The 17,444-nt window shown below is 47.8% G+C and overlaps 1 protein-coding gene across 18 annotated transcripts in view; it reads left to right on the top strand.

The window, feature by feature from the left end:
• The window catches only part of DMD (dystrophin), a 2,022,811-nt gene that overhangs the window by 1,915,771 nt on the left and 89,596 nt on the right, over positions 1-17,444 (top strand). For all 18 annotated transcript variants that reach the window (XM_047843142.1, XM_047843144.1, XM_047843153.1 and 15 more), the window contains 3 exons: positions 11,937-12,138; positions 14,398-14,483; positions 16,503-16,660. In XM_047843142.1, the coding sequence (XP_047699098.1) occupies positions 11,937-12,138; positions 14,398-14,483; positions 16,503-16,660 (446 nt within the window). The remainder of the gene's footprint in view (positions 1-11,936; positions 12,139-14,397; positions 14,484-16,502; positions 16,661-17,444) is intronic.

Here is a 17,444-nt window from a genome sequence, read left to right as displayed (position 1 = left end):
AAAAAGTGGGACCAGGGGTATTTTCACTTGCAGAGGGGGAGAAATAGCTATCCCACGTCCAGCTGCAACATAGATTTCCCTTTAGTAAGGTGTCTGTGGCCTAATGTGCCCCTAGAGTACTTTGTGATATTGTCTAGAGTCTCTCCTGTGTCACCGTTCCTTGATTGGACCAGGTATTTGTATGTTTTGGTCCCAGCTGGTGACACTGGCGTCCAGGGTTACCTTTCCGAACCTTGAAATCTCTCTACCTCTTCTGCCTTTGTTTCTCCTTCTTCTAAACGGTGTGTCGTAGTAGAAATCAATAGCTGCATTAGCCCTGCCGCATTTTGTAGGTGTGAGTAGATTATTAGCTTGACTGCTAATGTTCCGATGAATGATGTGATGATCAAAGTACAGACGACGGGCTGGTTTCTCTGCTTCTGCTGAGTATCCCACGTCCGTGGGGAAATCGTGGCGTGTCATACGGCTCTGTGTCTTCGTCTCGTAGTTTATTTATACCTCTCCGCTGTCATCAAGGTGAGGTAGAATATATTGTTGGAGGGCCCGTGTGTGCTGATGGTAGAACCATGGGAGAGACAGGCACAGGCCCTACCTGGATGGCACTCGTAGCCTCCTGAGGGAGACCCAGGGGGTCCATGAGAGGCTGGAGACATAGATGAATGAATAGAAGATCGTCGAGAAGGGGCACAACTGGTCAAAACAAAACAAAACCAAACCACGTGGTCCCATTTCTAGTTGCACACTTGATGGGCACCTTGAGGAATAGTGAAGAGACAGTTTCAAAGTCCTGTATTTATGTGACAGTAGACTAGGGGTACTATGAGAGCAGCTAGTTGTGGGGGTGAGCTTTTGCTTGAGGAAATGGTGGCTAAGCTCTGTGAGTCCAGAAGGATTAGTCCCGCTTGCTCTAGGAGTGTTCGAGTTGGAAGGAATAGCATGTGCTGATGTATTCAGGAACTGAACACACTGGAGCCTGGCTGAAGCATAGAGTCCCAAGAAGGGGCTATGGTGAAACATTTGGCCGGAGACACAGGTGGGGGGCAGATGGTGAAAGGCTTTTGAAACTTATGTAGAGCTTAGAGGTCAATGGGGAGCCACGCAAGGGGATGACATGGTGGGATTTTCATTTAGAAAGGTCATCGTGCCTGTGCAGTCGAGTGTGGGTTGACCGAGCGGGTTGTGCACCTGGCCAGAGAGACTGGTTGAGCAGTTGTGGTGCTCTAAAGTGGCAACGTCGTCTGGGGCGCCTGGGTCGCTCAGTCGGTTGAGGGTCCGACTTCAGCTCAGGTCATGATCTCACGGTCTGTGAGTTTGAGCCCGCGTGGGGCTCTGGGCTGACAGCTCGGAGCCTGGAGCCTGCTTCGGATTTTGTGTCTCCCTCTCTCTCTGCCCCTCCCCTGCTCACGCTCTGTCTCTCTCTGTCTCAAAAATAAATAAAAACGTAAAAAAAAAAAAAAAATTTACACTGGCAACATGGTGGCCTGAATGGATGCTGGAGTAATGGAGAGAAGTGGAGACAAGGGAGAAATACTTAAGAGGTGAACGTGACAGGCCTTCGTGATGTACTTAATCAGGTGGGTGAAGGGGACCCAAGGAAGCTACTAGGTGCTCGCCTGGGCGAACCGTGGCCCTGCCCGGTGAAGGGGGTGGGGGTGAAGCTGTGCTACTCAGCAGAAATAGACAAATAATATTTAGGACTCATCAGCCTGTAGATGTTTAGGGAGAGTGTGTAGACGGAGAAGAAAAGAGTATTTACAACAGGGGACGAACAGTGTGCAGAGGGAACTGCAGAGGAGAGGCCCGCGGGGGAGAAGGAAGATCCCAAGAGCGAGAGGGCCGTGTATGGTGTGGAGGAAAGAAGTGGCCGGCCACTGGGGGGCAGATGTCGATGGGAGGCCAGCATGGAGTTGGCACGAGGGCCCCGTGGATTTTGCAGCAAGGAGTCGGTTGCTCCAGGGAGGTTGTTAGACGCGTGGGGGAGGTGGTGAAGTGGTCTCAAAAGTACGTGCAAAGGGGACGAAAAGATGGTTGTCATGGCCAGTTCTTGGAGACACTTACTTTGAAGGAGATAGGACGAGGGGTGGTAGTTAGCTGGTCCGGACAGAGTACATGAAGTGGGCGTACTGAGAAGTTGAGAGACACTTGAGTCTAGTTACATATGTATTTATTTTGAGAGAGAGAGAGAGAGGGCGAGAGAGTCCCCAGGAGGCTCTGCACGGTCCATGCGGAGCCCAGCATGGAGCTCGATCTCACAAACTATGAGATCATGACCGGAGCGAGGTCAAGAGTTGGAGGCTTAACCAGTTGAGCCACCCGGGTGCCCCCGAGTCCGCTGAGGAGGAGAGGCGAGGATGAGCTAAGAAACAATGGGAGTTCTGGGAGCCTAGGGGAGGTAACGTGGGATCCAAGAGAAGGAATGGGCACCTCTCTGCTGCCGTAATGGGGGGCGGCGAGGAAGGGATCTGTGCAGGTCCGGGTAGCTAAGGAGACCCAGCGGGGGGAAGCTGTGGGCAGCCGCGTAGAGGTTGGTTTTCTGCGGGAAGACCGACTTCTCTGCTGCGATGGGGAGCCGAAGGCGAGAGGGTTGTGGGTGGGTTCCCGGTTCTGGAGCATTGGCCAGAAGAGGGCCAATGTGAGCAGCAGCATTAGGAGCCCGGTCTGCTCAGTGTTCTGCCCCGGTACCCGTCTGCACGGCTGTGGCCTTTGTCCGGGCTCGCTCAGTACTCGGGGGCCGGGTGGGTCCAGCCCAGGTGGGCAGAGGACAGCTGGGCAAGAGCAGTGAGGATTTGGGCAAAAGAACGATTCAGTGGTTGAAGGGATGTCTGTCGAGGCCACGTTGGGGCAGAGGAGCTGTGAATTCACGTGCAAGCTGGTCATCGGGAGGGAGAAGGATCAAGAGGCTGACCGTTGGGGGAGCTCGAGGAAGAGCTGGTGTGGAAGTCCCTGGAAGGCCGAGAGGCTGTGGTCGGAGAGGAGCATAGCTAAACACTGTGGAACAAGTCCAGGTGACTAGGTCCAGGCTGTGACCGCCTGAGTGGGTGGAGTAGATGTGAACTTGCATGGAGATGAAACAGGAGCGCAGGGAGGTGAGGCAAGAAGGGCCGACACGTCAGCCCCGCCCATGTTGGGGTCTTCCGGAGGGGGGGCCAGGACTGGGGAAGAGAGCTGTGAACCTGGGCTGCTGAGTCTTCAGAAATGAAGGCGCCTGACCCTGGGGTCTGCAGAGGCTCTAGCAGGCGGTCCGGGAGCGTCGCTGGCATGTGGCTTGGTCCCCAGAGATGAGGAAGAACTGTCCCAGAAGTGAACTCCCCTGGCAGGAGAGCGTCTGTGTTCCTCTTTATCTGGGCCTCTCCGGTGCTTAGCACGAAGCCTGGCACACAGTACGATTCAAGATGTTTTTTCATGAAATGGATGCGTGAACAGAAGTAAATTGACGCTTCCATTTCCTTGTAGCTTATAGTCTGAAGCTGTCACTTTTCAGCTGCATAGCTGCCAAGTTTAAGTGGTTTTTAAAGGGCTCCCCAGGCCTGGGATTTCCTCCGGGACCGGTTAATGTACCATAGCTGGAAAGAGGTAATGCTTTCCATTGGTAAAGGGATAATTATGAACCTGTTACTCTAAAGGTTTTATAGTATATAGTACATTTCTGGGAGGTCCTAAAAGTCACACTCTGAAAAGGCCCCAAAATAGGCGAGATGGGAAACCTCATACTGACCGTCTCTTTCCGTAACGTCGCTTTGTACCTCGGATTTAGACAGTCTGCGCTTCTCCTGTTAAATCACGATTCTCTTCACGAATATGTCTCATTTTCTGTCACTTCAGCATATGTCAAAATTTCCAATAAATGTTGGGAAAGTGGGGGAATTTGATACTAGAAAAAAGTCCGGCCGCTTGAGGTTATAACCTCGTAGTGAAGTTAAGCTCCGAGTGTCGGATGTGGACTTTCCACTTGTAAACAGGTTTGAAACTCTCAGCCTGTCCTTTCTGAGCACGACTTTTGTCCTCTTTGAAAAAGGTTGCGGGATAGCCCAACGAGGGTGTATTTATCTCAGTTAATTGCTGGATTCTCATACGTGCCTCTCCCTTCCCTATTGAAAACCTCTGTGGTCACAGTACTGAACTGTTCAGTAGATGATTTAAGAATTTCCTCTTCACTCGCTGTTTGCTTAGGTTTATCTTCCTCCCGTGCTGTCATCTCTGTGCCTGGAAAGCCATGAGAAAGGGCTACTGTCTGTGGAACAGGCAAATAAAACTTGTCCTGGCTAGCTTTTCCAACCAGAGGTCGCTTCTGCCAAGTTTTGCTTTAATGAAAATTAATGGTGTTATCTCAGGGATCTCCTGATGCCAGTGGAGAGTTGGAATTACTGATGCCTTAGGAAATAGGCAGTGCTGCCTCCATTAAAGCACTTGGTCTTCTATGTTTTTTCACTTTATTATCAAAGCGCCAATATTGCAGAAACCCGAATAACACACTTGCATCCACCATAGAGCATTTGCTGTTTAAGTTGGGAGCTTCACCGTCGGCGTATAGTGTCCCCAGTTTGTAATCAGTTTAATGTTGCATGACTCCATAGTGCCTTTCGACGCACTGTGAATGAAAATTAAACTCGAAAAGCAGAGACAAAGAGAAAATCTTGGTAAGAGGGATTTATAAGCTGGTTCATACGGCCGATACCCCCCCCCCCCCGAAAGTTCGGAAGAAGATCATCTAAGCTTCTTCTCAGTCTTCTGTTCTCGTGACATCCTTTAGGTGTGTGGCTTCTAAAATTAAAAATATAGCCAACTTCTAAGAGCAGAAAGAAAACAAGGCGCTTCACAAAGCACACGTATTAGTTGATGAGCCTGTGGTGGGTTGGAGAGAGCCCAGACCATAAGGCTAAATATACTGCAGTTGATAAATGTGACAAGTACTCTGCAAACAAGAAATCGAGAACAATTTGCTTCTGTTCGGCAACTGAATCACATAGTGGAGAGATTTTTGTACAGCCTGGAGTTGTCTGAATCAAGTCACGGCTGCCAGACTCAGCCTCACCACGATGAAGCAGGCGAAAGATTTTGCTCCCTTCTTGGTGGATGCGCCTCACCTTTGGAGAGGGCACCCCGGGTGGCCTGCGACAGGGTTCAGTTGCTAACAAAGACTCCCAGCGTCCACGAGAGCGTAGCTTACCCATCCTTATCCACATGGGTTAGAGGCCAGGTCTCTGTTATTTCAGGATTCAAAACAATCTTGAGGACTGGAGCCAAGCTCATTTTCTCCGCTTATGTGGTTTCACAGATCCTGGTGCCCCCAAAGAGGGCTCCTGTAACAGGACTCCCCTCTCTCTCTCTCTCTTCCCTTGCTCGCAGGGGAGATAGCATAGTCCTATTCAGCGTGTTCCGATACCCGTGAGGTGCACGCTAGGGGAAGAGTGGTTGGCCCGAGTGGTGGTGCTGAGGGTGGTTTCGTTTCCGTTCATGGCATTAGTAGGCTGGCCATCCTTCACCTTCCTTCTGGATCTGTGTGCCCACCAAGTACTCTCTTCGCACTGGGAGGTCTTTTCCATCCGTTCTTTTCCCATTCCAAGCAGATTGTCTCTGGCTGGGTATTCCTTGCCCAGTTCCTAATTCTCCTTTCATTCTCTCTTTTTTCATGTGGTCCCATGCTCTTTGGTCCATTGTTGTCATCGTGTACTGACATCTGTACTCTAAGTAGGAAATGAATGCAAGATGCAAAAAATACCGAGTCACCCAGGCTAACATCATACGAATAGTGGTCACTCCTAAACAGATGTTGGTGGGCATATGTCCCAGAAATCTCTATTACTGTCCACCTCAGATTCCTGGCTTTTCATCACAGGGAAGCAGGCCCATCAATTTAAACTAATATTCCTCAGTGATCAGAGTGTCCCTCTGCCCGATTGTGGCTTTTCTCACATAATGATGGGTCAAATAGCTGTTGTTTTTTACATGTAATATTGTGACAGATGAGACACGGAGCATATAAACCTTCTACCATAGAGCAAATACCTTTCTTAATTAAACCTTTACCATCGCAATGACCACACAGTGTTCTTTCAGGTTATTACAAATCAGTGTTCCCCAGATTTGACTGGGTAAATATTCCCCTAGGATACTTTCCAACACAGGTCTTTAATAACAGAGGTGTCCTGTGAAATGAGAACCAAAAGACATAGCCATTTTATTTTATTTTATTTTTTTAATTTTTTTTTAAATTTTTTTTTTTCAACGTTTATTTATTTTTGGGACAGAGAGAGACAGAGCATGAACGAGGGAGGGGCAGAGAGAGAGGGAGACACAGAATCGGAAACAGGCTCCAGGCTCCGAGACATCAGCCCAGAGCCCGACGCGGGGCTCGAACTCACGGACCGCGAGATCGTGACCTGGCTGAAGTCGGACGCTTAACCGACTGCGCCACCCAGGCGCCCCTAATTTTTTTTTAATGTTTATTTTTGAGACAGAGACAGACAAGAGCATGAACAGGGGAGGGTCAGAGAGAGAAGGAGGCACAGAATCTGAAACGGGCTCCAGGCTCTGAGCTGTCAGCACAGAGCCCAACACGGGGCTCGAACTCACGGACCGTGAGATCATGACCTGAGCCGAAGTCGGCCGCTTAACCGACTGAGCCACCCAGGCACCGCAAACATAGCCATTTTAATAGTGCTCCGTAGACTCATGGTCGCAGTCAGAATCCAGGGTGTTCGATAGATTGCCCAGCTGTCCTGTTCACTTCTTGACTTTTTTTTTTTTCCCACTCCAGATTCTTTCGAGAGTTGACTCATACCTAAGGGAGCGTATTTTAAGCCTCTTTCTAGGCACCAACATTATGTTAGATTTTCCCTTTTTAACACCCACGGTGTGGCTTTGTTCCTCTCGGCACCAGCGTGCCCTTTCTTCAGCATCATTAATTTTAGTCCAGACCTTCCACCCCCACACGGTGTAGGTCCCTTGGGTTCAGCCACTTGGCTAGTCCGTGTTGAGCTGGTAGCAAGATAAGGCGTGCCCGGGCTGCCCCTTCAATCTCTTCCCAGTGGTAAAGGGTCAGAGTGGATGAGTACAGAAAAAGGGGGTTACCCTGTTTCTGGGCAACGAAACATTTGGGACAGTCAGCCCCAATTAGTTGAGGGGTGGGGAAGGAGTGATCCCTTCTGTCAGTCCCCGTGCAATTCTTACACTCAACGTTCCAAGTAATAGCCATAATATCCTCTTGCAGAATTTATCAGCCTTTGAGACCCTTAATTGTAGCCCCAGTTCAGGGACTGCTAGGGATGGCTTTGAAAAAGAAAATGTGGTGAATTAGGGAATACCTGTGGGTGTTCCCCATTTGAATTATCTTTTTAAGTGCCAGTGGTCTCACGGGTGTAGCCCATTTATCAAAGTGCGCGTTGCCCACGTTCCTTTGGTTACGTCTCCACCTGCAGGCCGGTGAGAGTGAAGCTCACTGGAAGGCGGTTCTGAACTTCCTTGAGCTTTGCTAATGCTTCCAAGGAACCGAATCTGGAGCAGACCTGCTGTGGCCTTGAGCTCTTCTCTGATCCCTTCTGTGAGCGCCTGAGGTTCAGGTTCTGTCATGTCTAGATTGCGCTGGAAAGTTCTAACATCGGTAGCCAGTTTCAAAGCCGGTGCTGCTTGCGATGCAGGGTAGCTTGGCCACCATCATCAGCAGTTCGTTTTCGTCCCTTTTTTTCACAATCATCTTTTGTTTTTGTTTTTGTTTTTTTTCTTTTTCAGTAATCCTGTAGCCATAGTTTGAGCTAAGGGTGAGTGGGGGGGTCTTCTAAACAATCTGACTTCTGACGCTGATTGCACTGGGAGTGGCAGTTGGGGCTCAGTTGCCCAGCAGACTCACGGAACCCACATGACAGGGCTTCAGAATTTATAGTTCACCACTGGAAAAGGCTACAACATGCAGGATATGCATCAAAACCACAGGCTGCCTCACAGCAGAGGGCCCGGGGAGGCCAGGTGCGAGCTCCAGGTGCCCTCTCTGAAAAGGTGGTACCGGGACGCCCTTTGTCTCTTGCATCGAGAACCACCCCTGTGCGCCCAGACCACTTGGGAAACCAGGGAGCGCATAGTGGAATCTGACACAGGGTTTCGCGAAGCCTTCTGGTAATCGGAGCCTATTCTTCCCACATAGCCAGTCCCCACACCAGATAAAAGTGGTCAGGGTGACGTCGAGCAGTGAACCGTAACGATGACGTGTAACCCATGGCTGCACGTCCACGCAGTAAGGCGCTTCTTTTCACTGCTTTGATCAAGGCTCTGCATCGTGTCGCTCTTTGAGCAGAACAACAACAAAAAAACATGTTAGGCCAACGCCAGGGCCTCTGAAATTAACCCTCACAGCACAGATAACCACTTCAAAGCGCAGTGACTTTCTTGCTGGGCAGCAATGTGCTTGCAGAGTCCTTCAGCCCGAAGCGTCAGCCGCTTCTAGAAGGGCGCCAGTTAGGTTACAGGATGGTTTATACACTAGCACAGAGTCTCAGGGGCGACCCGTGGAATGAGCTGGGGGTAATGTGGGCACCGTGGGACTTGTTGGAATCAACTTTCTCGTGTTTCTTTTTCCTCCCATTGTTCTCACTGCTGGAGAATGTGGGATGGTTTCCTTTTTCTGTAAAGTCTAAACGGGCCCCTTCTGCAACCTACTTTTCTGCTTTCTCTTTTTTATATGTGTATTTATTTATTTTGAGGCGGGGGAGGGGGAGTGCGCAAGCGGAGAAAGCGCGGCGAGAATCCCAATACAGGGCTCCATCTCACGACCGCGATCATGAGCTGAAGTCACTTAACCACCTGAGCCACCCAGGCGCTCCTGGGTTCTTCCGTATGTCCCTCCGTGCGTCCTGCTATCATACCCAGAGCGAGTCTTCTGATCTCTGATCTCCGTTTTCTCAACTGCACAACGATTCTAAAGGTGCTTTCTAGTTTTCTGAGCCTGTGGTTCAGTAAAAGGCAGAAAAAAAAAAAAATCTGGCCTTCAGCTCCTCACTTGTGGCATTTGTAGAAAGGACTAGAGGTATTGAACCTAGAATGTTGAAAGGGCGGTTCGTCACAACCAGAGCCTCAGGAACCATTAATGGGATCCTGTGCTTAGGCCCCCCTCACCCCTACCCCTGCTTCATTTTCTGCTTTTCCTAACGGGCAGAGAGGGTCCCGGAGAGCTGGTCCTGTCCCCACCACCCTCTCTCAACCCCACAGCCCTCATGCAGAAGGACACCACCAAATGGTCCCTTTTTCCGCAGCGGTGTCAAAACCTATAGCATCCTGTACCGTACAAATACTTTTTGAAAGAGTGGGTGTATTAGCACATACTTGGGTTTTTATACAGGTTTAAAATCCATTCCCTAGGGGCGCCTGGGTGGCGCAGTCGGTTAAGCGTCCGACTTCAGCCAGGTCACGATCTCGCGGTCCGGGAGTTCGAGCCCCGCGTCGGGCTCTGCGCTGATGGCTCAGAGCCTGGAGCCTGTTTCCGATCCTGTGTCTCCCTCTCTCTCTGCCCCTCCCCGTTCATGCTCTGTCTCTCTCTGTCCCAAAAATAAATAAATGTTGAAAAAAAAATTAAAAAAAAAAAATCCATTCCCTAGTTAAAAGGTACATGTATTCATCCCCCCGTGGAAATGCCTTGTTTGAGGTAGAAGAGTCGTTTCACAGAATTGTGTCTGCCGGTTGTTTTTTGAGGCTTCTGGAAACAGTCGGTCATTATGTTCAATGTTTCATCAAATAATCTCCGTGTATTCTTGAAGGCGGTCGTTTTGAACACCTAAGTGCCTGTCTGTGTGGCAGTTAAATTGTCCCTGTCGATTTTCTCCCCTCTTGTCAAGCCCGTAGCCTTGGCTCTGGATACCTAAATAGAAGCCTTGGAAAAAAATGTCCCGTGAAAGTGGCGTTCTTTTGGATGTGTTCGTTTGGCGGAGATGTGTTCTCCGGTCTTCTGTGACGGACCGTTCTCATGTTGAGCCGCATCTGGTTTCAGCAGAGCTCAGCACACAGTATTTCTCTAACTATGGCATCTCTCCTCCTGTTATTTCAGAGCAATTGCCTTGCTCCCCTCTGGAGCTATTTATACTCCAGAGTTTCTGTTCTCTGTGTTACCCATTCACCTGTACAGAGATGAGAGGAGAGTCGGTGAAGAGAAATTCATGCAGTTTTGCTACTGGTCCGTTTGCTTCCGTCGCGCGAGGAAATTAGACGCTTGATGCAAAAAGGAGTCTCGCGGTTCCCACCTGTTAGTTCGTGTATCCTTGGGTAGAAGGCAAAACATTTATAATGTTGACAGGGAATCCTGCTGAGAATATTGGCGTTTGGAAGGAATCCGTTCTTCTCTTTCGCTCATGGAAACGGTGAGCTGCCTCTCTCAGTGTTCTCGCTCCCTGGCCTGTTGCATTTGCCCTCTGAGGAAGTCCAGCATGCAGAAGAGAGGATGAAAGCTGGAGGCTTTGCTCTCTGTCCCTCTCTCTAGTCTCCCTTGCGCCGTCGCCCGCTGGGCCTTCCCTCCTCGGGGCCTCCTGCCTGTTGGCGTTATTAGTTTTTTAATTCTTGCTTCTTTTTCCTACCTGCCTCCCTCTCAAATCGAGTTACGTTCTTTTCTGCCACTTTAAATCAGGCCTCGGCTTCCACGTAAAGAGGTCATTTCTTTATCTCGAGAGTACTTTAACACAAAAGGAGCAGGGCCTTTGCTTTGTCAGGGTGAGGGCTGGTCCCTGGCACGTGAGGCCGACTGCTTGGGAGCACAGAGCTCTACTGACTGCGAAGGAAGAGAAAATCCCCTCCCGCATCTTTCACCAGGCCTCTTTCGCTTCCAGAAACTCCAGAGGTTACTGCTTTTCTTTCATAACAGAGAAAAACGCACGCCACGTAGGGTATGACCCTACGGAGGATTTTAACCCCGGTTTGTTTTCCTTAACATTTAATTAGCACTGCCCACAAATAGCTAGTAAAATGCACTCGGGCCCTGAACTGTGCGTCCACTGAGCCCTGGGCAAGCTCTTCACTGACTGGGATGGTCCATGTTTATCTGCAGTTACATTTACAATTGTATTGCCCCCTCCCCCTAGATGGGCGAGAGATGTACTTAATGACCGTCGATTGTTTGCAAGGCATCTTCCCGTGACACTTGGGAGGAAAGCTTGCGCTGTGCCGATGCCGGACGAGGTTGAGGTTTCTCTTTCGTTAAATTTTCGTCCTTCAGCATATGACTAAATACCACTTCTGACCAAGGGAAACCGCAACCCCCGCCCCCCCGGCCCCCCATCTTATGAAGTTCTTAGAGGACTTGAAAAGATACTGTAAAATATCATTTGAAGGTGAAAGAAAGAAGTGAGCCTCGGGTCGAAAAGCTGAAGAGATTGTACACTTAGTTCTCCTTTTGAAAAGTTTAGTCACGTTGATGAGTTTTTCACCTAATACTAAAGTAGCAGACAGATTGTGAGGTGACCGATATTTCAAGGCAGAAATCGCTTAATGATTATAAATGTGTAGCTGGAAATAGAGTTTACACAACCCTAACCATACAGATTAATCAAACCGACCTTCTGTAATACAAATCCGAAACGGTATTGTCAGGAACTCTTTCGAAATCTCTAGTAAACTACAGATTCTTTCTTATACAGAATGTGCAAATGACTCTGTTCCCATAGAACACTCTAGGTCCCCTTAACTCTCCAGTACCCCCGTACTTCAGGAACGGAAACTTTCCCTACCCCCATTCTTCCCCCCGGTGCCAGTGAGATTCGACCATAATAACCTCAGATCACCACTACTCCGGTCATCAAACTTCGAGCTGGGCGGGGTGAAGATAAGCCATTTTGAAAGAGGGTAGGGTTCAGGTTAGGTGTTCACTCAAGGGTGCGAAATAACCGGAACAGGATTTTCAAAGGAAAGGGAAAAAGGAGGATTTCCCCCTCGGAATCACTTGTGATTTTATGTGGCTTTTGCAGTGGATCTCTTGAGCCTGTCAGCTGCATGCGATGCCTTGGACCAGCACAACCTCAAGCAAAATGACCAGCCCATGGACATCCTGCAGGTCATAAATTGTCTGACCACTATCTATGATCGCCTGGAACAAGAGCACAACAATCTGGTCAACGTCCCTCTCTGCGTGGATATGTGTCTCAATTGGCTGCTGAATGTCTATGACACGTACGTATGGCCAGTGTAATTAGCATCACAACAGGGGCCCCAGTCTGGAAATCCTGTCCTCAGGATGAAAGGTTCATGAAGCCCCGTGACCTAATGCTGTCCCTGTGATACGTCAGGTTTGCATTTGTTGAAGCTGAAACATATTTTGATGAACTGGGACGTAAGAGCTAGAGTGTGCGTGGCTCTCAGAAAACAAACAAAACCCGGAGGGAGGCACTCATTTTTCAAATAGTAGGATGAGTCAGTGTGTAGCCTTTTCTTGCCCGTGTAATTTGAATTCTTCCATCCACTTCGGGAGCGGCTCCCACTCACTGGCAGCAATGGATGTGCTCCTGGAGACGCTGACGCACCTGTCACCAGATTGGAGTAGTGTTCGCTCACACCCCGGAGGTTTTTGCAGAACGTTGTGAATTGATGAGCCAAAAAAAATGAGAGCGAGCCCTTCATGGAGCAAACGGGGCTCCTCAAACTGAGGAGGCCTTATAACGCTGTACCAGGTTTCCATTTGGCATCTCCAGTTGATCATTCTCTTAGAGAGGACTTGGTTTTCTTTTTGCTTCAGATCGCCCCCATAAGGTATCCCCGGTTCTAGTTTTTGTCTTGAGCTTAATGAAGACAATTGAACGAAGGCAGCCGGCAGAATTGGTCTTCATTTTGACCGAATTCTTCTTGGACCTCCCAGTGATTACATGCCTCATTTCACATGCAAACAAGAACATATTCCCCAGTTGGAAGTCGGGGAAGGCTTTCTGAAAGGAGTTGCGTATCAACTATTTTGCCTTTTGCCTTTGTCGTAGTTTTGCCACTTCTGTGATTAAGACGTACACCTCTTTCTTTGTCGTTGTGATCAGGTAGTGCTTTTTGAATTCCAAGACCATCTGGCTGTGTAATTCTGATAATTATTTACCGAGCCCTCGAACATACTGGCTTTTGATTGTGGATTACACTTAAATTTGGCTCTGATAAGGGTTCGTACTCACTTGTTCCCGCACGTTTATTTTGGTACCGTGTTCTTTGTAGATGACATATGAATGGATTCTGAGTGTATATACCGTCCCTTCCACCTGCCTCAAAATTACTTGGGGACGGGTTTAACCGCTTGAAGACCTGAGTTAGAGTTCATGAAGTTTATTCATTAAAACTTTGGTTTGCCTTTTTTAAAGAGGGGCACAAGGAGAAAATCTCCAAGCATGGTAATTGTGGTAACGCCTTAAGTTCCCGGATCTCTCTTCGGCCAAGGGTTTTAGGCAGCTATACCAGTGAAAAGTTGAGCATGTTGTTCACCAAAAATCACCCCAGTTGGGACCTATCCTTTGTGGTTTTGCAGTGCTAGACGGGAGAATTACGCCACAGTCCCTCTCTCCTTCTCTTTTTAACCACCATCCAAGGTTTACTTTCTTTCCATAACAAAATAAAAGGTGCCAATTATTGAAAATCATTTTCTACAGAAGGAGAAATTTTTCATTCTTCGGGATCATTTTTCCCCCCGTGGATAAAATGAACCATTTTAAGTTTGTCACGTGGAATGCTTTATTTCAGCTTTGTATGTAAAACGAAAGTGTAAATATATTTCAAACATTGATCCAGCGGTAGGTTGTTTTTAAAATTGCTCTTTAAGATCATACACTTGATTGTTCTCTAATAGAGGATATTGTATTTTTCTTAGGGAGATAAACGTACGTATTTCGTATTATGTGTCACGTGGCCTGACGTGAGCGATTTTCTTCTCAACGAGGGGCAGTCTGATCCAAGTCTAAGAGTGTTCCAGAGGGCACAGCAAGTCAGTTGCTGGTATTTCTTTGGCTTTCGTAGCCACAACAGGCAACGTGGTTCCGTGGCCAAAATAACTTAAGCGCGCAGTAGGAATTCTTCCACTGACCAACCTAAACCCAGGTGACTCTCCGTTGAATAGAAGGATAATTTTTTTTATCCTTTTTATGTAGAGCCACTGTTACAATTCAAGTAAGGGCTTTTAAGAATTGCAAACTTGGTCATCGTTCTTTGGTCAAAGTGGTCAGATTTCCATTGCACTCTAGGCCATCGGCCGAACAGGTAAGGAAGATAATGAAGAGAAAGCGATGATGAACCGAAAAGCTGTCAGCAAGTCTTACCAAGACGATTGGGTTCCTAAAACCGTGGTCACTAGAGTTCCCACGTCCAAGGCTTTTTTTCTTAAGAAGTGTTTACCGTCTAGTAACGTGTCGGTAATGGGTTTTTTTGTTTGTTTGTTTTCTTTTTTGGTCTGATTATTCATAATAGGGGACGAACCGGGAGGATCCGGGTCCTGTCTTTTAAGACTGGCATCATTTCTCTGTGTAAAGCGCATTTGGAAGACAAGTACAGATGTAAGTCATGTGTATTAACTCTCCTTTTTTATTAACGTTGCCTAATTACCCCAGTTTTTAGAGGGGGAATGACTAGTGTTCTTATTTGACAGTAGGTTCCTCCCATAAGATGTAGAACTGCTTTGAGAGTCCCCAGCCTTGATTTGTGCCTTTCCCTGTCACACATTCCATTGCAGGTATTTCAATAGAGAATGAGGATTAACTTGTCCCGTCCAAGTATGATTTTACATTACATTGACTGTGTCCGAATAAAACACATGTTCCTAGAGGATAAAGTCTGATTTCCTAACCCCTTCGCCGGAGTCACAAAAAAGAATGTGAAGGTTTAACCTGTACACTTGCTGACGCTTTGGATTCTTATGTAAAGAGTGCTCTCTGGCATTCGTGTTCAAGAAGCATTGTTTATTTTATAATCATCTTACGGCAAGTTGTACAGACATCTCCAGATCTGTGACGTGACTTCCATTTTATTACTTGAGAAACTGATAGTGTGCCGTTTCTTACGGGGTAAATAGCACCTTATAGAATTTCCTTCTGGTTAGCCCTTGGCTTCTTCGGCTTAAATCTGGTGCATCCAAATTAAAAGCAAATGCTAGAGGAGAAAAAATGGTCGCGGTGACTAAACAACCATCCGTTCCCACTGCGAGAGACTGTACTTGGTTTTCGCCCTTTATATGCTTGTAAGAAGTCTTTATGGTGGGAATGTTAAGCAAACCGAGCCTGTCCTGCCGTTTGTCTTTTCCCCTAAGGCCTAGCCACGCAGGGATGAGATGTGCTGAGTTTAAGGATGGGCAGGAGATAAAAGAGATTGAATTTCTCCAAAACCACTCATTTCGCCCCAGGAGGAAGCCACAAAAAGTACACAAGCCCTTTTAGCTCTCACTTTTATGTAGTTCCGCTTCGGGTTTTTTTATCCCCCGATCCAAAGAAAAATCGCCCGACGGCTTTCATTAACCATTTAAAAAAGGTATTTTGGATACAGTAGAGTATGTCTATGGGTTTTCCCCCTTTAAACAGTGGAGTTACTTACAGGTTAGTTTAAGATCTAACCTTATCAGTGGTATAGCAATGGCACGACGTAATACCAAAGGGTGCTTTGAGCCTGTGTTTCAGATAACTAAGAGGGAACATAGTTTAAGGCTGCGGAAGCAAAAATATTAACTTTAAAGTGGGATATGTGAAAATAATTCATAATTTTGGAAAAAAAAAAGTCCGTGTGTATTGGAGAGATGGTAAAAGGTTTCCATTACTTAGAGTTTCACATGTGCTTCACGAAAAGGAAAGGCTTCCTTGAATTTGCTTTTGTTGGCAGCTTTTCTCTGAATACCGGGTCTGATGAAAACGATCTTATTTCTGAGAACAGAACATACGTTGCAGGCATCGGGTTTGGTCACTCATTCCGTGATGCTTGTGGCACATGGCTGACCAAACACGGTCCCTGCCCTCAAGGGGGATATTGTTCTTCAGCCAAAAAGATAGACGTCCATTAAAACATTGACCGTATTGAGTGACGGGCGCTAATTTACCAATACGTACAGCCTCCTTTGGGAGCACATACAAGAAACTCCATGATCTTAGGACTTCATAAAGAAGTTCCAATTTGGGTACATTCTTGAATCTCTGATGTCCAAAGGGGATGGTGCTTTGGACCAGTTACGTGGTTCTTTCTGCTAAGATATTTATTTTCTGACCGTGGGTCTATCTTACATATAAAATATCTCCCAGAGGACTATGTTTGGGCTTAGGAAAAATTCAGTTGTCAAAACTGTATGTAAACTTGCATTTCTCGCAGGGCCGTAGCTTATTTAAAAGCTGTCACATTTTGTATATACACAGTGATGATTAACTTGATCCATAAAAATAGTAAATGTCCGGATTCACATGAATTAGAAGGAACCGCTCTCCGTGGAATTACGGGCTCCTGTTCATAACGAGTCCCGGGATCAGGGTTGGGAGGTTTTGCTAGCATCCGCTCGATGCCGCTTCTTGGTTGTTGAACTTCTCGTCTTCCATTCGTAGACCTTTTCAAGCAAGTGGCAAGCTCCTCAGGATTTTGTGACCAGCGCAGGCTGGGCCTCCTCCTGCACGACTCTATCCAGATCCCGAGGCAGTTGGGTGAAGTCGCATCCTTCGGGGGCAGTAACATCGAGCCGAGTGTCAGAAGCTGCTTCCAGTTTGTGAGTTACCTTCTTAAGTCGCAGGTTCCTCTTTTGTGTTTCAGAAATTGAAAACAAAAACGGGCAACTCGAGTTTGTTGCGTTAGCTCCTGTGCGGGCAGGTGGGTAGGGGATTGGTGCTTGAGACCTCTGTGGGCAGTGGCTTCTGGACTCTGGGTTTTGAGAGAGAGGAGGGTACGGGGGGGGGGGGAGGAGAAAAAAAATCTCTCTCCGGCAGGGATCCCCCTGGTTACTAAGGTGCCGGGAGGGGAGAGAGTCTGCGGTGGTTCAGCAAGGGAGGAAATACATCTCCAGCCACAGACATCCTTGGTAAACAAGAAAAGAGGGGCGCCCCCGTGGCTCGGGGCGGTTGAACGTCTGACTCTTTGGATGTCGGCTCAGGTCATGATCTCACGGTGTGCGAGTTCCAACCCGCATCGCGCCCTGCGCCGACAGCGCTGAGCCTGCTTGGGATTTGCTCGCTCTCACTCTCGGCCCCTCCCCCGCTCACATTCATTCTCTCTCTTTCTCTCCCTCAAAATAACTCAGTTTAAAAATTAAAGAAGGAAAATAACTTTTGTAGGTGAGTCTTCAGTCCCTTAGCTTTTTTATCTTTATTTAAAAATTTTTTGTTGTTGTTTTTATTTTTTCCTTGATGCTTTTTGAACCCACTTGGGTTCTGTCATCATAGCCTCCTTTTCAGTGGCTGTTGGTCAGCGGTTGAAATGACTCTCTTTTTGTAAGTTTTCCTTTTGTAGCTTGGACGTTCCTCTGCTATTCCAAGGCCTGAATGGTGACCCCCTCC

The sequence above is a fragment of the Prionailurus viverrinus genome, chromosome X, assembly GCF_022837055.1.
Source record: "Prionailurus viverrinus isolate Anna chromosome X, UM_Priviv_1.0, whole genome shotgun sequence".
In the NCBI taxonomy this organism is placed as follows: domain Eukaryota; kingdom Metazoa; phylum Chordata; class Mammalia; order Carnivora; family Felidae; genus Prionailurus; species Prionailurus viverrinus.
This window is presented reverse-complemented; position numbering and strand designations above follow the sequence as displayed.